General features: G+C 51.4%; 1 protein-coding gene across 1 annotated transcript in view; it reads right to left on the reverse strand.

Annotated features, from left to right (window-relative positions):
- The window catches only part of SF3B2 (splicing factor 3b subunit 2), a 374,355-nt gene that overhangs the window by 16,130 nt on the left and 339,105 nt on the right, over nucleotides 1-19,120 (reverse strand). The window contains exon 20 of the mRNA XM_078660758.1: nucleotides 5,201-5,386. Within this exon, the coding sequence (XP_078516884.1) occupies nucleotides 5,201-5,386 (186 nt within the window). The remainder of the gene's footprint in view (nucleotides 1-5,200; nucleotides 5,387-19,120) is intronic.

Below are 19,120 nucleotides of genomic sequence, written 5' to 3' on the forward strand. Positions count from 1 at the left end.
CAAGATGCCATCATGCCTATTAGTCTCATGAACACTCTGGCTTGGAGAGAGTGTTGATGTTGGAAGCTTGTGACTAAGGCCTGAATGCTCTGTATCCTTGCTGGACTGGGATACGCTAGAGCTGTGGACGTGTTTATTGTAGCCCCTAGATACTGATGTGTATGAGAGGGTTGCAGGTGCGACTTGGTGTAGTTTATTGTAAACCCTAAGTCGTGCAATGTTTGAATTGTCTGATGTGTGTCTTGAACACACTGATTGAATGACTTGGCTTTTATGAGCCAATCGTCTAGATAAGGGAAGACATGTATTTGTTGTCTCCTGAGATGTGCTGCTACTACTGCTAGGCACTTTGTGAATACTCTTGGTGCTGTTGTAACTCCGAATGGAAGGACTTTGAATTGATAATGTTGTCCTTCTAGTACAAACCTTAGATACTTCCTGTGAGCAGGATGTATCGGAATGTGGAAGTAGGCGTCCTTTAAATCTAGTGTTGTAAGGAAATCGCCTTGTTGCAGCAGTGGAAGCACTTGTTGTTAAGTGATCATATGAAAATTATCTGATTGTATGTAATGATTGAGGGGCCTGAGGTCGCGAATTGGTCTTAGTGTCCTGTCCTTCTTGGGTATTAGAAAATACATCGAGTAAACCCCTGTTCCTTGGTGCTGTAAAGGAACTATTTCTACTGCGTCCTTTTGAAGAAGTGACAGGACTTTCGAGGCAGTAGCCATATTGGATAATTTGACTTACCCACTTGTCTGTTGTAATGGAATTCCAGACAGGTAGGAACTGTGTTAATCTGCCCCCCACAGGAGTGGAATGCTGTTAGGGAAGCAGAGGGAATTCACTGTTTTGTGGTGGAAGAGGTTCGATTATTGTTGTTACCCCGACCTCTTCCTTTGTTATTGTTTCCTCTATATCCTCCTCTAAAATAACCTTTGTTAGAGGATGTTTGTGTGTTAGATTTGAAGGATGTTGTGTTGTCTGCTCCAGTCTATTTGGAGCCTCCTCTGTAGAAGGAGCGACAAAAGGAACTTCTAGCTTGTGTGGACTGTAAAGCTCTAATAGATTTGGCAGTCTCTGTATCCTTCTTCATCTTTTCAAGTGCTGTGTCTACCTCTGGTCCAAACAATTGATTTTGATTAAATGGTTGATTTAAAATGGTAGTTTGCACTTCCTATTTAAATCCTGAAATGCGTAGCCACGCATGTCTTCTAAGTAGGACACTAGTGTTCACAGCTCTAGACGCAGTGTCTGCCACATCAATGGCACACTTGATTGAGGCACTGGAAATTAGCTTGCATTCTTGTATAAGGTCGGTTGCCTGCGTTTTATATTGGTCAGGTAGATGTTCTAATAGTTTCTCTAACTGATCATAATGAGCCCTGTCATATCTTGAAAGGAAGGCTTACGTGTTAGCTATACGCCATATGTTAGTAGCTTGCGCTGCTATTCTTTTGCCTGAGGCATCTATGACTTTAGATTCTTTGTCAGGTGGGGATGCTTCACCTGACGTTTGTGAGTTTGCCCTTTTCCTAGCATTTGATACAACTAGTGAATCTAATGGTAGTTGTCCTTTAATGTAGGCTGGATCGTCAGGTGCAGGCCTATATTTTTTCTCAATTCTAGAGTTTAGGATCCTAGTACGTACAGGGTCTTTAAATACCTCTGGAGCATGTTTGCTGACCCCTTTAATCATAGGAAGAATTTGAACAGACCTTTGCGATTGTTTAAATGTGTCTAATAGAAAATCCTCCTCTGCCTCATCAGAGTGCATAGTGACCCCATGGTAAACGGCAGCTCTGTTCAATAGGTGTCCAAAACCAATGTTATCTTCTGGGGGAGAAGGTTTTGATGGGTATGACTGTGGGTCAGGAATATCAGGTACATCCCTTGGGTTTGGGTACTCCCAGTCTGGATCATCTAAAGGGTATGGGAAAGGCTCATCTGGGTCTATCCCTTTCCCTAGGCTATACTCATCATCGTTTTGAGGTGAGTGTGAAGACAGAGTAGGAGAATGTGCAGGAGAAATCTGTGGTGAAATGTTAAGAGGAAAAGGGGATGAAGGAGAAGGGAGTATAAGAGAAGAAGGGTGCATAGGAATTGTGGCGGAGTCCTTGTTCTTGGCAGGTACTACAGGTGTGGGTGTTGTATCTGCCTTCCTCTTCTTGTGTGGGATAGTGGTTACAGCACCTGTTTTTGGGTCAATGTAGATCTTCTTTAGCAGAGGTTCTGGTTGGAAAAGTTCTTCTCCTTGTGGAACCTTTGTCGGCACCGATTTTTTCGGTTCCGGACGAGATTGCTGCTTGTCTTTAGCCTTAGGAGGGGTTACATTGTCCTTTGGCGTTGTTTTCGGTGTCGTAGGCTGTTTCGAGGGCTTGGGCACATCGGAATCAGGCCTTGTCGGTTTCGGTACCGAAGACGATGTCTTCTGAGTGGAAGCTGGTCTCGTCGGCGTCGGACGTGGCTTCGCACCTTTGTCTTTCTAAGTCGACGGTCTTGAAGCCGAGACTTTTTTCGGTTTCGTGCCGAGGGAGCTGGTGGGATCGGCACGTACAGCTTGCTCGGTAAAGAGCTACTGGAAGGCTTAACTGCTTTCTTCGGAGCCGGCCTCGATGGCGGGGCTTTCGAAGTGGTTTTTCATTCGTGACTGGGCCCCGGAGGCGGAGTGTTGACCTTTGCCTTTGATCTGGGTGCTGTGTGTGGTGCAGGGGCAGTAGTACTCACGCACTGACCCGATGGTATGGAGTCATCTGAGTCGCCCGCCTCTGATACGATTTGGAGATCATCGGAATCTTCTTCGGGAACGAGTGCAACCTTCTCGTCGAAAAAATGTCTACCGGTTCGGGAGCTGATCTCTGCATGTCTCGTCGATGGGCCCTCCGATCTCGGATGGTTTTCTTGGATCGAAAGGACGCGCAGGCTGTACAGCTGGATTCGTCGTGTTCTGGCGATAAGCACAGGTTGCAGACCTCATGGTGGTCACTGTGTGGAAACTTTGCTCCACACTCGGGGCACTTCTTAAATGGCGACCTTTCCATGAGGTGTAGGCCTCACGGCGTGGATAGGCCCAACGGCCTGCGTCGACGACCGGAATCGAGTTGATGGAGTCGAAATGATGTCAGTCGATATCGAAGTTAGTTAAGTAAAGTTTTTAAGATTTTTTGCGCTTCAAAGTACTTGAAAAGTAGATTTCGAGGCGGAGCGTAAAAAGTTCATCCGAACCCAGTGGCGGAAAAAAACAATCTATGGATGGAGTCACCTACCTAGTGACTACATCCAAGCCCAACACCAGGTGGCGATCTAATGCAGAAGTGTAGTATCTGCAGCTCATATGCTTCGAACATATATATATATATATATATATATATATATATATATATATATATATATATATATATATATATATATACACACACACACACACACACACACACACACACACACACACACACACACACACACACACACACACACACACACACACCTGGCTTAAAGCCACAGACATTCTATAATATTAACAAGAAAGTGAGGGGCAACTCACATTGGTGTCCAACAAATATCTACACAGTGATAATGAAAGATCACACAGGCTGCCTTTGCTTTGGAAGAATGGGTATGGAGTCTCCAAGGAGAAACTGCTTTTTCCCACGACTTGAGAGTTTGGAGACCAGCTAACTGACAATAGCTTTATTTAGTTACAAATAATCATCTACACTTATGTATATATCTTAGACTTATGGAGGTAGTATCCTAAAGCTTTTGCAGATTTATACGACAATAAAATGGAAGCCAAATAGGACTTTCAGGGGTAATGTGGTTATGTTCTTAAGGACACTATAGTAAAGTGGAGTAAAGTGTAATTCTCATGATCTCTGACATATGCCTGTTAAATTTCTCAAAGACAGATCGATAATCATGTAGCATAGTGACTAACAGATTAAAACCTAGAGTGAGGAATCATTTGAAAAATATCGCCACAGACTAATTAGTTGTAGCTTGACAGTGGTAAGAGGAGCCATCAAGGTACATGGAGAACTCCGAATCTGCGTCAAAGGGCACAAGAAAAAAGGAAATCGCACCTTTGCGCAGAGTTTGCAGCAATATGCTTCTCAATGTAATCATGTGCTGCCATGCGAGCACATCTGCAGAAAGATTTTAGTATTTGTATTCTCAGCATGGTCTGAGACTACTCCAGAGTAATCAGACTAATTTTTATATCAAGCTGCATTTTTAACCTATGGTAAACTGTTCGGTCCACCTCTAAAGCGCACACTCCTGCCTCTATAGATGCTTTCGCCATCACCATTTACAACAAGCAACTTTTTACCCAATTTTCTACCTTGACCAAATGATCATGTTTCCACTCCCCTCAACTTGACGCTTATGAATTCTCACAAACCCTCTTTCACTCATTTCTATAAACTCACACCCTCCCCTACATTCCAGGTGGGTGCATTCTGAGACTGACCGACTTATAAAATGCAATTTCTTTTCAGTACCCTGAATTTTTCGTCCACAATGGCTGCAAACTGACACCTTTTCAGACTTGTATGCCCACAAGATTGTTGCTTCTCCTACTCCCTTGGGCAGAACTCACACTCTTCCCCAGTTATCCTCCTCAATCTGTATAATCAGCACCACCCCTAATCCCCCCTTCTTATCCTTACTTGGATGCTTGTACCACTCTATCCTAATTTTGGGCTATGCCTTCACTTCTCATTTCCACTCCTTATTGACTACCTGTTCAGGCCGACTTCATTGCTCAATTATAATTAGGGCTATCGGTCTTATGGAATTTCGTTTTCTGACATTCTGTCTGTATTTATCCCTATTTATTTTTTGACCATTTTATTGGTATTGATCCATATTTATTTTGTATTTAAGCAGAATTAAGCAGCCAAATATAACAAAACCTACACCCACACATAAATACAGCACTATATACAAATATGTTAACTAATGCCTGTGTTTAAGGGAATCTCATACTGTTTTTTTAACTCCCCATGCTTTTTATGTGCTCAGTTGTTGGTCTGGAATTCATGCATGGAAAGTCACACACAAGGAGCACAATCTTCTGGATTTATCCACTTTTAAAACAAAATACTGACAGAAATCATCGATTTCCATCTTTATTTATATGTAAAAATGAGTATAAAACAGAAAAGAGGGAGCCTTAGCTTGATTATCCCAACAATCTCACCTTCTGCTTCGCTGCATGCTCTGCCACCATGTCGCTGAAGTCCTCCTTCTCCACCTGTGCCTGCTGTTCTCGCACATGCTCTTCATACTTCTGGGTCATGGCCATGGGATCTAGCTCCAACTCCTCAGGCGCAAGAGCTACTTCTACTCCTTGCAGCTCTGGTGCAGGCCCTCTCCGGCCCATCGCCTGCATGTCAAAATAGAGGAAGCACTTAGAATGGAGGTGACCAAGTGAAAATGACAGCTTATATGGCAGCGCCAATCTTCCTGTAACTAAAGAATCGCAACAACAACAACAACAAACAAGCATTGGAAATGCAATAGGGCTCGCATTAGGAAAGTTTGAGCTATTGGTCTTATAAATGATTTTTTTTTATTTGTGTTATTTTTTAAAATAGCTAAATTAATAGCTTTGTCATTTACAATGCTCATAGTTATAACTTTCGCAAATGTGACACCTATAGCATTTGTAATGCAACATGTTTTGTATTTACGCGACTTAGATGTATTGATATTACAAATAACAATGGCTTTTGTTTTAAATAATTAATACTTAAATAATTTATTTAATTTGTAATGGCAATAGCTTAAACTTTTGTAAATAACTTTTGTGAAGATTATGTTCAGTGTTTTTTAATGTGACGAAAATCCAAGAACAGAAGTGAAATATTAACATCTTTTTGTGATTTGTAATAAAGCGTGAAAGCTTGAAAACAGCTTGAAACATTGAAAGAACATATTTGAACCAGTGATGCTGTGGTTGCGCTGAGGGATGCTGTGGTTTCGCTGAGGGATGCTGTGGTTGCGCTGAGTGGTGTGTGCATCGGTGGAGCTTAGTGGGTGCATTGGTGGAGCTGTGTGGTGGGTGCATTGGTGGAGCTTAGTTGGAGCATCGGTGGAGCTGTGTGGTGGGTGCATCGGTGGAGCTGTGTGGTGGGTGCATCGGCGGAGCTGTGTGGTGGGTGCATCGGCGGAGCTGTGTGGTGGGTGCATCGGCGGAGCTGTGTGGTGGGTGCATCGGCGGAGCTGTGTGGTGGGTGCATCTGTGGAGCTGTGTGGTGGGTGCATCTGTGGAGCTGTGTGGTGGGTGCATCTGTGGAGCTGTGTGGTGGGTGCATCTGTGGAGCTGTGTGGTGGGTGCATCTGTGGAGCTGTGTGGTGGGTGCATCTGTGGAGCTGTGTGGTGGGTGCATCTGTGGAGCTGTGTGGTGGGTGCATCTGTGGAGCTGTGTGGTGGGTGCCTCGGTGGAGCTGAGTGGTGGGTGCATCGGTGGAGCTGTGTGGTGGGTCCCTTGGTGGAGCTGTATGGTGGGTGCATGGGTGGAGCTGTATGGTGGGTGCATCTGTGGAGCTGTGTAGGTGGAGGTGTGTGGTGAGTGCATCGGTGGAGCTGTGTGGTGGGTGCATCGGTGGAGCTGTGTGGTGGGTGCCTCGGTGGAGCTGTGTGGTGGGTGCCTCGGTGGAGCTGTGTGGTGGGTGCCTCGGTGGAGCTGTGTGGTGGGTGCCTCGGTGGAGCTGTGTGGTGGGTGCCTCGGTGGAGCTGTGTGGTGGGTGCCTCGGTGGAGCTGTGTGAAGGGTGCCTCGGTGGAGCTGTGTGAAGGGTGCCTCGGTGGAGCTGTGTGGAGGGTGCCTCGGTGGAGCTGTGTGGAGGGTGCCTCGGTGGAGCTGTGTGGTGGGTGCATCGGTGGAGCTGTGTGGTGGGTGCATCGGTGGAGCTGTGTGGTGGGTGCCTCGGTGGAGCTGTGTGGTGGGTGCATCGGAGGAGCTGTGCAGGTGGAGCTGTTTGGTGGGTGCATTGGTGGAGCTGTGTGGTGGGTGCATTGGTGGAGCTGTGTGGTGGGTGCATCGGTGGAGCTGTGTGGTGGTGACTCGGTGGAGCTCTGTGGTGGGTGCATCGGTGAAGCTGTGTGGTGGGTGCATCAGTGGAGCTTAGTGGGTGCATTGGTGGAGCTGTGTGGTGGGTGCATCGGTGGAGCTGTGTGGTGGGTGCATCGGTGGAGCTGTGTGGTGGGTGCATCGGTGGAGCTGTGTGGTGGGTCCCTTGGTGGAGCTGTATGGTGGGTGCATGGGTGGAGCTGTATGGTGGGTGCATGGGTGGAGCTGTATGGTGGGTGCATGGGTGGAGCTGTATGGTGGGTGCATGGGTGGAGCTGTATGGTGGGTGCATGGGTGGAGCTGTGTGGTGGGTGCATCTGTGGAGCTGTGTAGGTGGAGCTGTGTGGTGAGTGCATCGGTGGAGCTGTGTGGTGGGTGCATTGGTGGAACTGTGTGGTGGGTGCCTCGGTGGAGCTGTGTGGTGGGTGCATGGGTGGAGCTGTGTGGTGGGTGCATCTGTGGAGCTGTGTAGGTGGAGCTGTGTGGTGAGTGCATCGGTGGAGCTGTGCGGTGGGTGCATCAGTGGAGCTGTGTCGGTGGAGCTGTGTGGTGGGTGCATCGGTGGAGCTGGGTGGTGGGTGTATCGGTGGAGCTGTGTAGGTGGAGCTGTGTGGTGGGTGCATCGGTGGAGCTGTGTCGGTGGAGCTGGGTGGTGGGTGCATCGGTGGAGCTGTGTAGGTGGAGCTGTGTGGTGGGTGCATCAGTGGAGCTGTGTGGTGGGTGCATCAGTGGAGCTTAGTGGGTGCATTGGTGGAGCTGTGTGGTGGGTGCATCGGTGAAGCTGTGTGGTGGGTCCCTTGGTGGAGCTGTATGGTGGGTGCATGGGTGGAGCTGTGTGGTGGGTGCATCTGTGGAGCTGTGTAGGTGGAGCTGTGTGGTGAGTGCATCGGTGGAGCTGTGTGGTGGGTGCATCTGTGGAGCTGTGTAGGTGGAGCTGTGTGGTGAGTGCATCGGTGGAGCTGTGTGGTGGGTGCATTGGTGGAACTGTGTGGTGGGTGCCTCGGTGGAGCGGTGTGGTGGGTGCATGGGTGGAGCTGTGTGGTGGGTGCATCTGTGGAGCTGTGTAGGTGGAGCTGTGTGGTGAGTGCATCGGTGGAGCTGTGTGGTGGGTGCATCAGTGGAGCTGTGTCGGTGGAGCTGTGTGGTGGGTGCATCGGTGGAGCTGGGTGGTGGGTGTATCGGTGGAGCTGTGTAGGTGGAGCTGTGTGGTGGGTGCATCGGTGGAGCTGTGTCGGTGGAGCTGGGTGGTGGGTGCATCGGTGGAGCTGTGTAGGTGGAGCTGTGTGGTGGGTGCATCAGTGGAGCTGTGTGGTGGGTGCATCAGTGGAGCTTAGTGGGTGCATTGGTGGAGCTGTGTGGTGGGTGCATCGGTGAAGCTGTGTGGTGGGTCCCTTGGTGGAGCTGTATGGTGGGTGCATGGGTGGAGCTGTGTGGTGGGTGCATCTGTGGAGCTGTGTAGGTGGAGCTGTGTGGTGAGTGCATCGGTGGAGCTGTGTGGTGAGTGCATCGGTGGAGCTGTGTGGTGGGTGCATTGGTGGAACTGTGTGGTGGGTGCATGGGTGGAGCTGTGTGGTGGGTGCATCGGTGGAGCTGTGTGGTGGGTGCATCAGTGGAGCTGTGTAGGTGGAGCTGTGTGGTGAGTGCATCGGTGGAGCTGTGTGGTGGGTGCATCAGTGGAGCTGTGTCGGTGGAGCTGTGTGGTGGGTGCATCGGTGGAGCTGGGTGGTGGGTGTATCGGTGGAGCTGTGTAGGTGGAGCTGTGTGGTGGGTGCATCGGTGGAGCTGTGTCGGTGGAGCTGTGTGGTGGGTGCATCGGTGGAGCTGGGTGGTGGGTGCATTGGTGGAGCTGTGTAGGTGGAGCTGTGTAGGTGGAGCTGTGTGGTGGGTGCATCAGTGGAGCTGTGTGGTGGGTGTATCGGTGGAGCTGTGTCGGTGGAGCTGTATGGTGGGTGCATCGGTGGAGCTGGGTGGTGGGTGCATCGGTGGAGCTGTGTAGGTGGAGCTCTGTGGTGGGTGCATCGGTGGAGCTCTGTGGTGGGTGCATCAGTGGAGCTGTGTCGGTGGGTGCATCGGTGGAGCTGTGTCGGTGGGGCTGTGTGGTGGTTGCATCAGTGGAGCTGGGTGGTGGGTGCATCGGTGGAGCTGTGGTGGGTGCATCGGTGGAGCTGTCGGTGGAGCTGTGTGGTGGGTGCATCGGTGGAGCTGTGTGGTGGGTGCATCGGTGAAGCTGTGTGGTGGGTGCATCGGTGGAGCTGTGTGGTGGGTGCATCGGTGGAGCTGTGTAGGTGGAGCTGTGTGGTGGGTGCATCGGTAGAGTTGTGTGGTGGGTGCATTGGTGGAGCTGTGTGGTGGGTGCATCGGTGGAGCTGTGTGGTGGGTGTCTTGGTGGAGCTCTGTGGTGGGTGCATCGGTGAAGCTGTGTGGTGGGTGCATCGGTGGAGCTGTGTGGTGGGTGCATTGGTGGAGCTTAGTTGGAGCATCGGTGGAGCTGTGTGGTGGGTGCATCGGTGGAGCTGTGTGGTGGGTGCATCGGTGGAGCTGTGTGGTGGGTGCATCGGTGGAGCTGTGTGGTGGGTGCATCGGCGGAGCTGTGTGGTGGGTGCATCGGTGGAGCTGTATGGTGGGTTGGCAGGCGCATTGGCAGAGGTCGAGCCCTAAAAAGGGGAAAAAAGATGGCCACTGAGATTTTGAAAGGTCATTCACAAGAGTAAATGCACCAGATTCTGTTACATAAGAAATCTTGCATTAGCAAAATGTGGCTGCACATTAAAAAAAAATTAAATCACAAACCCTGGAGTTTAAGATAACATCTGGTTCAATATTTTAAAAACGGAGAAGGACCGCTATTGTGAACGGACACACCAGAGAGCACAAGTTTAAGCGGGAAAAACCCCCAAGATTACAAAGCATTGTGATTACCGGTAGCGGCCACAGAGGAAATAAGTGAAAATTAAAAACGGCAGCTAAACAAGCAAGTTGGTATGAACTGTATTATCACTACAATAGCACAAAGTTGCAAGAAAAACAAATCTACTTTGCAAGGTCGAGTCCTGTGAAAAGCATCTGCTGGGTGCCAGAACCGCCCCAATCAATAGACATACACTGCACACGTGTTAATAATACTAAGTCTAAACTACAAATAGGGGTAAAATTAACATAGCATTCTCTAATTCAGAATGCAGTACGAAGTCTCAAAACAATAAGAAAGAAACCCCGGATTTCGGATAAAGACCACCACCATGTTTTTTAAAAGTATTTCTTTAAAGAAGAATACCGGCAGGGAGCTTCCCAGTACAGTCCAACAGTTCAAAAGCAATCTACAATGGCAGAATAATACGAGAAGATCTGTACATAAAAAAAACCAAAAGAAAAGTAAGGTCTCATGTACAATGATAGCATCTAATGTAAAGAGCTGACAATGACACCAGTAAAAGCGAGACACACGGGGAGCAGCAGCCTTTGATGTGCCGGTCGGCCGTGGGCAGTGAATAATTAAGGGAGGAGAAATGCCAGAGCTCACGCTGGGGTAAGCTTGTGGAGGGAGGCTGGTGGCTTTGATGCTGTGCACGCGCTTTTTCACGGGCACAGCATCAAATCGCTCGTTAGTTAAGCTCTGGATAAGCTGCAATATGTCTCGACATCTGCAATGCTTGCGCATGGCAGAGGTCGAGCCCTAAAAACCTCCGCCACAGTGGTTGGGAGCGGAAATTTGTGTCAGCGGTATGGCTCATTGTGAAACAGTGGATGCAAATTGAGGTTTCCATGATTTCCATTGCACAGTAAGCCCTTATAACACATTCTATTGATGTGCTCTTTAAAAGGGAAGTTCAACCCCACAGTTAGTTGGTAACCAAATGGCCCACAAAGCAAAATCCCCAAATCGCCAGGGCACTTAATTTACATCAGTATGATTTATGACACTTCTCTCAATTTTAACTGCTGAAAAATTACCCTCCTTCCTTGCTATTCTGGGACTCATTTCAAGTGAAGAAAAGCCATTTGATAGTTTGTTAATTTAGGTGGCTAGACTGGCATGATTGCTCCACATAATGTGACAGTGTATCATATGCCTATTCTATCATTCAAATGTGTAGGGGAAGAAAATAAGTTACTTATCTGCAACTACGGTTATCCAGTATTGGTATCTTTCATAGATTCACATCACTGACTCATTCCCTGTCGTCGAGATGGCAGTCCAACTGTACCATAGTTAAGCAGTATTCAAATAATGCCATAGGCTATAATGACCCTGAGCCATGTTCTATATAGCATATGCCCTTTTTAAAGAAAGGACAACATTTTGAATGCAGCCAATCAGCTTCTAGCACCCTCTAGAACTTTTCCTGCAGAGGCAGTTACCCTCAGATTTTCCCAGCACAAGTGAGAAGTTAGTATCTTAATTAACAAGCATCGGAAATGCAATAGGTCTCGCATTAGAAAAGTTGGAGTTATTGGTCTTGTAAATGACATATTTTATTTATTTGTTGGTTTTTAAAATTGCTAAATTGATGGCTGTCATTTACAATGCCAATAGTTATAACTTTCGCGAATGTGACACCTATAGCATTTGGAATGCAACATGTTTTGTATTTACGTCACTTAGATGGCAGCTCTGGTCGTTAGGCCACATCTCTAGAGAGCAGGAGAGTGCAGCAGGGGAGAGAAGCACAGCAATGCAATAGGTCTCGCATTAGGAAAGTTTGAGCTATTGGTATTGTAATGGACACATTTTTTATTTATGTGCTTGTTTTGAAAATAGCGAAATTAATAGCTTTGTTATTTACAATGCCAATAGTTTTATCTTTCGCAAATGTGACACCTATTGTAACACAATATGTGTTGTGAGGGTGAGTGAGGGTGAGGGGTTGAGGGTGAGTGAGGGTGAGTGGTTGAGGGTGAGGGGTTGAGGGTGAGTGAGGGTGAGGGGTTGAGGGTGAGTGAGGGTGAGGGGTTGAGGGTGAGTGAGGGTGGGGGTTGAGGGTGGGTGAGGGGTTGAGGGTGAGTGAGGGTGAGTGAGGGTGAGGGGTTGAGGGTGAGTAAGGGTGAGGGGTTGAGGGTGAGTGAGGGTGAGGGGTTGAGGGTGAGTGAGGGTGAGTGAGGGTGAGGGGTTGAGGGTGAGTGAGGGTGAGTGAGGGTGAGTGAGGGTGGGTGAGGGTGAGTGAGGGTGAGTGAGGGTGAGTGAGGGTGAGGGTTGAGAGTGAGGGTGAGTAAGGGGGTGAGGGTGAGTGAGGGTGAGGGGTTGAGGGTGAGTGAGGGTGAGGGGTTGAGGGTGAGTGAGGGTGAGGGTGAGTGAGGGTGAGTGAGTGAGTGAGGGTGAGTGAGGGTGAGTGAGGGTGAGTGAGGGTGAGTGAGGGTGAGTGAGGGTGAGTGAGGGTGAGTGAGGGTGAGTGAGGGTGAGTGAGGGTGAGTGAGGGTGAGTGAGGGGTTGAGGGTGAGTGAGGGTGAGTGAGGGTGAGGGAGGGTGAGGGTGAGTGAGGGTGAGTGAGGGTGAGTGAGGGTGAGGGGTTGGGTGAGGGTGAGGGGTTGGGTGAGGGTGAGGGTGAGTGAGGGTGAGTGTGAGTGAGGGTGAGGGGGTGAGGGGTTGAGGGTGAGTGAGGGTGAGGGTGAGTGAGGGTGAGGGGTTGAGGGTGAGGGGTTGAGGGTGAGTGAGGGGTTGAGGGTGAGTGAGGGGTTGAGGGTGAGGGGTTGAGGGTGAGGGGTTGAGGGTGAGTGAGGGTGAGGGGTTGAGGGTGAGTGAGGGTGAGGGGTTGAGGGTGAGTGAGGGTGAGGGGTTGAGGGTGAGGGGTTGAGGGTGAGTGAGGGTGAGGGGTTGAGGGTGGGTGAGGGTGAGGGGTTGAGGGTGGGTGAGGGTGAGGGGTTGAGGGTGAGTGAGGGTGAGGGGTTGAGGGTGAGTGAGGGTGAGGGTGAGTGAGGGTGAGTGAGAGTGAGGGTGAGTGAGGGGTTGAGGGTGAGGGGTTGAGGGTGAGTGAGGGTGAGGGGTTGAGGGTGAGTGAGGGTGAGGGGTTGAGGGTGAGTGAGGGTGAGGGGTTGAGGGCGGGTGAGGGTGGGTGAGGTTGAGTGAGGGTGAGGGGTTGAGGGTGAGTGAGGGTGAGTAAGGGCGAGGGAGGGTGAGGGAGGGTGAGGGAGGGTGAGGGAGGGTGAGGGTGAGGGGTTGAGGGTGAGGGTGAGTGAGGGTGAGGGGTTGAGGGTGAGGGGTTGAGGGTGAGTGAGGGTGAGGGGTTGAGGGTGGGTGAGGGTGAGGGGTTGAGGGTGAGTGAGGGTGAGGGGTTGAGGGTGAGTGAGGGTGAGTGAGGGTGAGTGAGAGTGAGGGTGAGTGAGGGGTTGAGGGTGAGGGGTTGAGGGTGAGTGAGGGGTTGAGGGTGAGTGAGGGTGAGGGGTTGAGGGTGAGTGAGGGTGAGGGGTAGAGGGTGAGTGAGGGTGAGGGTGAGGGGTTGAGGGTGAGTGAGGGTGAGGGGTTGAGGGTGAGTGAGGGTGAGGGTGAGTGAGGGTGAGGGGTTGAGGGTGAGGGGTTGAGGGTGAGGGGTTGAGGGTGAGTGAGGGTGAGGGGTTGAGGGTGAGTGAGGGTGAGGGGTTGAGGGTGAGTGAGGGTGAGGGGTTGAGGGTGAGTGAGGGTGAGTGAGGGTGAGGGGTTGAGGGTGAGTGAGGGTGAGTGAGGGTGAGTGAGGGTGAGTGAGGGTGAGTGAGGGTGAGGGTGGGTGAGGGGTTGAGGGTGAGGGTGGGTGAGGGGTTGAGGGTGAGGGGTTGAGGGTGAGTGAGGGTGAGTGAGGGGTTGAGGGTGAGGGGTTGAGGGTGAGTGAGGGTGAGGGGTTGAGGGTGAGTGAGGGTGAGGGGTTGAGGGTGAGTGAGGGTGAGGGTGAGGGGTTGAGGGTGGGTGAGGGTGAGTGAGGGTGAGGGTGAGTGAGGGTGGGTGAGGGTGGTGGGTGAGGGTGAGTGAGGGTGGGTGAGGGTGAGTGAGGGTGAGGGTGGGTGAGTGAGGGTGAGGGTGAGTGAGTGAGGGTGAGTGAGGGGGAGGGTGAGTGAGGGGGAGGGTGAGTGAGGGGGAGGGTGAGTGAGGGTGAGTGGGTGAGGGGTTGAGGGTGAGTGAGGGTGGGTGAGGGTGAGTGAGGGTGAGTGAGGGTGAGGGGTTGAGGGTGAGTGAGGGTGAGGGGTTGAGGGTGAGTGAGGGTGAGGGGGTGAGGGGTTGAGGGTGAGTGAGGGTGAGGGGTTGAGGGTGAGTGAGGGTGAGGGGGTGAGTGAGGGTGAGGGGTTGAGGGTGAGTGAGGGTGAGGGGTTGAGGGTGAGTGAGGGTGAGTGAGGGTGAGGGGTTGAGGGTGAGTGAGGGTGAGTGAGGGGTTGAGGGTGAGGTGGTTGAGGGTGAGTGAGGGTGAGGGTGAGTGAGGCTGAGGTGTTGAGGGTGAGTGAGGGTGAGTGAGGGTGAGGGGTTGAGGGTGAGTGAGGGTGAGGGGTCAAGGGTGAGGGTGAGTGAGGGTGAGGGAGGGTGAGGGTGAGTGAGGGTGAGGGGTTGAGGGTGAGGGGTTGAGGGTGAGTGAGGGTGAGGGGTTGAGGGTGAGTGAGGGTGAGGGGTTGAGGGTGAGTGAGGGTGAGGGGTTGAGGGTGAGTGAGGGTGAGGGGTTGAGGGTGAGTGAGGGTGAGGGTGAGGGTGAGTGAGGGTGAGGGTGAGGGTGAGTGAGGGTGAGGGGTTGAGGGTGAGTGAGGGTGAGTGAGGGTGAGGGTGAGTGAGGGTGAGTGAGGGTGAGGGTGGGTGAGGGGTTGAGGGTGAGGGTGGGTGAGGGGTTGAGGGTGAGGGTGGGTGAGGGGTTGAGGGTGAGGGGTTGAGGGTGAGTGAGGGTGAGTGAGGGGTTGAGGGTGAGGGGTTGAGGGTGAGTGAGGGTGAGGGGTTGAGGGTGAGTGAGGGTGAGGGGTTGAGGGTGAGGGGTTGAGGGTGAGTGAGGGTGAGGGGGTGAGGGCGAGGGGTTGAGGGTGGGTGAGGGTGAGTGAGGGTGAGGGTGAGTGAGGGTGGGTGAGGGTGGGTGGGTGAGGGTGAGTGAGGGTGGGTGAGGGTGAGTGAGGGTGAGGGTGGGTGAGTGAGTGTGAGTGAGGGTGAGGGTGAGTGAGTGAGGGTGAGTGAGGGGGAGGGTGAGTGAGGGTGAGGGGTTGAGGGTGAGTGAGGGTGAGTGAGGGGTTGAGGGTGAGGGGTTGAGGGTGAGTGAGGGTGAGGGTGAGTGAGGCTGAGGGGTTGAGGGTGAGTGAGGGTGAGTGAGGGTGAGGGGTTGAGGGTGAGTGAGGGTGAGGGGTTGAGGGTGAGTGAGGGTGAGGGGTCAAGGGTGAGGGTGAGTGAGGGTGAGTGAGGGTGAGTGAGTGAGGGTGAGGGAGGGTGAGGGTGGGTGAGGGTGAGTGAGGGTGAGTGAGGGTGAGGGGTTGAGGGTGAGTGAGGGTGAGGGGTTGAGGGTGAGTGAGGGTGAGGGGTTGAGGGTGAGTGAGGGTGAGGGTGAGGGGTTGAGGGTGAGTGAGGGTGAGGGGTTGAGGGTGAGTGAGGGTGAGGGGTTGAGGGTGAGTGAGGGTGAGTGAGGGTGAGGGGTTGAGGGTGAGTGAGGGTGAGGGGTTGAGGGTGAGTGAGGGTGAGGGTGAAGGGTTGAGGGTGAGTGAGGGTGAGGGGGTGAGGGTGAGTAAGGGTGAGTGAGGGTGAGGGTTAGTGAGGGTGAGTGAGGGTGAGGGTGAGTGAGGGTGAGTGGGTGAGGGTGAGGGGTTGAGGGTGAGTGAGGGTGAGGGGTTGAGGGAGGGTGAGGGGTTGAGGGTGAGTGAGGGTGAGTGAGGGTGAGTGAGGGTGAGGGGTTGAGGGTGAGGGGTTGAGGGTGAGGGGTTGAGGGTGAGGGGTTGAGGGTGAGGGGTTGAGGGTGAGTGAGGGTGAGTGAGGGTGAGTGAGGGGGTGAGGGGTTGAGGGTGAGTGAGGGTGAGGGTTTGAGGGAGGGTGAGGGGTTGAGGGTGAGTGAGGGTGAGGGTGAGTGAGGGTGAGTGAGGGTGAGGGGTTGAGTGAGGGTGAGTGAGGGTGAGGGTGAGTGAGGGTGAGTGAGGGTGAGGGTGAGTGAGGGTGAGTGAGGGTGAGTGAGGGTGAGTGAGGGTGAGTGAGGGTGAGTGAGGGTGAGTGAGGGTGAGGGTGAGTGAGGGTGAGTGAGGGTGAGTGAGGGTGAGGGAGGGTGAGAGGGTGAGGGTGAGTGAGGGTGAGGGTGAGTGAGGGTGAGGGTGAGTGAGGGTGAGTGAGGGTGAGGGTGAGTGAGGGTGAGGGGTTGAGGGTGAGTGAGGGTGAGGGGTTGAGGGTGAGTGAGGGTGAGGGGTTGAGGGTGAGTGAGGGTGGGTGGGGGTTGAGGGTGAGTGAGGGTGAGGGGTTGAGGGTGAGTGAGGTAACCTGGCATGGTAACCTAAAAAAATGTGGGTGTGAGCCATGTGAAGGGGTCTGCGGTGAGTGTGAGACCCGAAAAGGCAGAAGTCGGGAAGGAGAGGCTGCGGGTAAGGGTGTGCACGAAAGTGAATGTGCACAAATGGGGCCATGCGGTGGGCGACCAAAGCAGAAGCGGCTGGCAGAATAAGCGGGCCAAGGCCGAGAGTCCACTGGGTGCACGCGTCCTACCCGGAAATGACTGGGGGATAGGTGTGGAATGGCATGGTAACCTGAAAAAAAGGTGGGTGTGAGCCATGTGAAGGGGTCTGCGGTGAGCGCGAGACCCGAAAAGGCAGAAGTGGGGAAGGAGAGGCTGCGGGTAAGGGTATGCACGAAAGTAAAATGTGCACAAATAGGGCCATGCGGTGGGCGAACAAAGCAGAAGCGTCTGGCAGGATGGTGGTGCCGGAATAAGCTGTGCACATGTCAGGCCATGCTTCGAGTAACTTATAGAGATGCGGCTGACAGGATAGTAGGGTTGAGAGCAAAAGCGCCGAAGGGGCGCCTGTGTATATGCTGCTAATAATTAAAAAATGCATATGAGAACTGTATTATCGCAAATGATGGAAAAGATATCTCACCTGAAAGAAAAACAAGAAAGGAAACAAGACGGAGGGCATTGCTGTGGGGAGGGGGGGGGGGAGGAGAAATGCACACGGCGGGCAGGGGAGGGGGCGGAGCGGGGAGAGCGGCATGAGGGTGTGAAGCAGCCAGGGCCTTTGAAGTGAAGCTAAGCTTCACTTCAAAGGTGGGGGAGGAGTGCGGCTGAGGGAACAGACGGCGATTTGGTGATGTGCACGCGCATTTTAGGTCAATGCGCTTGCGCATTGACCTAAAAGCCACGGGCACAGCACCAAATCGCCAGTTAGGTAAACTTTGTTTAAAGCCCTATAGTCTCGCTTCTCTCAATGCGCATGCGCATTGATAGGTCACGAGACCTAATAAACGAAACAACCTCAGCGGGGAGGAGGGGAGGTGCACTTCAATCTATGAAAGATACCAATACTGGATAACCGTAGTTACAGGTAAGCAACTTATTTTCTTATCCAATATTGGGGTCTCTTTCATAGATTCACATGCCTGAATCAGAATAGCAAGCAGTTGCATCCAATGTTTTAGTTTGTCGGTTGCGGGTGGTAGGAGACTTATCAAGTAGTGAACCCAAAAATATTAATTTAACAAGAAAACCCCCAAGGGCTATACATGTGCATACTGTTATGTGAATCGATGCATGGAATATACTCTTAAAAGAAGGGTACAACGTCACTTATGTGGTAGCATTTCCATATACACAATATTACCAAGAGGAAACGAGAAAGAACTAATAGCGTAACAGATAGTACACTTTACTTATATATGCTTTATATTTTCCAATACATTCTAGTATTTGAAACCACTATAAGAGCAAAAGACTATTCCCAAAGGCTAGAAAGAGGCTTAACTTAATGGAAGCGATGGCGAAGCACTGCCTGGCCTACAGCTGCATCTGCATTGTGTGCGGATTCCAGTCAGTAGTGCTGCATGAAGGTATGAGTGGGCCTCCAGATAGCAGTAGGACAGATCTTTTCCAAATTCACCCCTGCCAAGAGGGTCGCTGAAGTAGCAACCGCTCTGGCAGAGTGAGCCTTTGCTGTCCTTTCCAAAGGTTTGTAGGCTTTGACATGAAACAACTGTACCGCAGCTGATAACCATCTTGCGATAGTGGATTTTGTTATTGCACTCCCTTCTCTGCCTTGGCCATAGCAACAAATAATTAATCAGTCTTTCGAATGTCCTTCGTTCTTTGAAGATAGAACTTAAGGCAACGTTCGACATCCAGCGTATGTAGCGCCTGCTCTACAGGCGTTGATGGTTGCGGAAAAAAGGAACGGAGTATAACCTGCTCACTGAGGTGTAATTGTGAAGGCACTTTAGGGATGAGTGTGGGATTAGTCCTTAGAATTACAGCGTTCTCCTTAAATATCAAAAAGGGTTTCTTAATGGTGAATACCTGGATTTCGCTTACCCTTCTGATTGAGGTGAGGGCCAGCAGAAGAGCAACTTTCCATGTTAAGAATTTCAATTCTTTATGAATAGGGTTGATTGGTCTTTTCATGAGTTATGCAAGGACCACGTTGAGGTTCCATTCCGGTGGAAGTGCTCGCACTGGAAGGAAAGTACAGATCAGATCCTTCATGAACTGTTTGATCAAGCTTGAGGCACAAAGAGAAGTGGCAATGGAAGCTCTTCAATAGCGAGAGATGGAAGCCAGCTGCAGCTTAACCAAAGAGAAGACTAAATTAACAATTGAAAACAAACCACAGACCAGGGTCCAGCTCAACCAAAGCACATGTACCATCAACAATCAAAGGTTGGTGCAAAACACTTCCCGCACCCGTCGTCCAAAGGTACAAGTCAGGTCACAATTTTCATAGAATAATGGAAGGTGCACTCGTGGAATGTAGACGCGTAAACAATAAGTCCAGAAAAAGTGCTTCTTTTTATTCTGATCATCTTTAAAAACCGACACACAGTCAGCGCGTTTTGTTCCCAGTTGTGCCAAAAGGGAACTTCGTCAGGCCTCTTGGGTAGTTGGCCAATAGGCATTGAGTGAAAGTGAAAACAGCACGAACAGCAAAATCCCGGTTGACC

This window comes from Lissotriton helveticus, chromosome 9 (assembly GCF_964261635.1).
Source record: "Lissotriton helveticus chromosome 9, aLisHel1.1, whole genome shotgun sequence".
In the NCBI taxonomy this organism is placed as follows: Eukaryota; Metazoa; Chordata; class Amphibia; order Caudata; family Salamandridae; genus Lissotriton; species Lissotriton helveticus.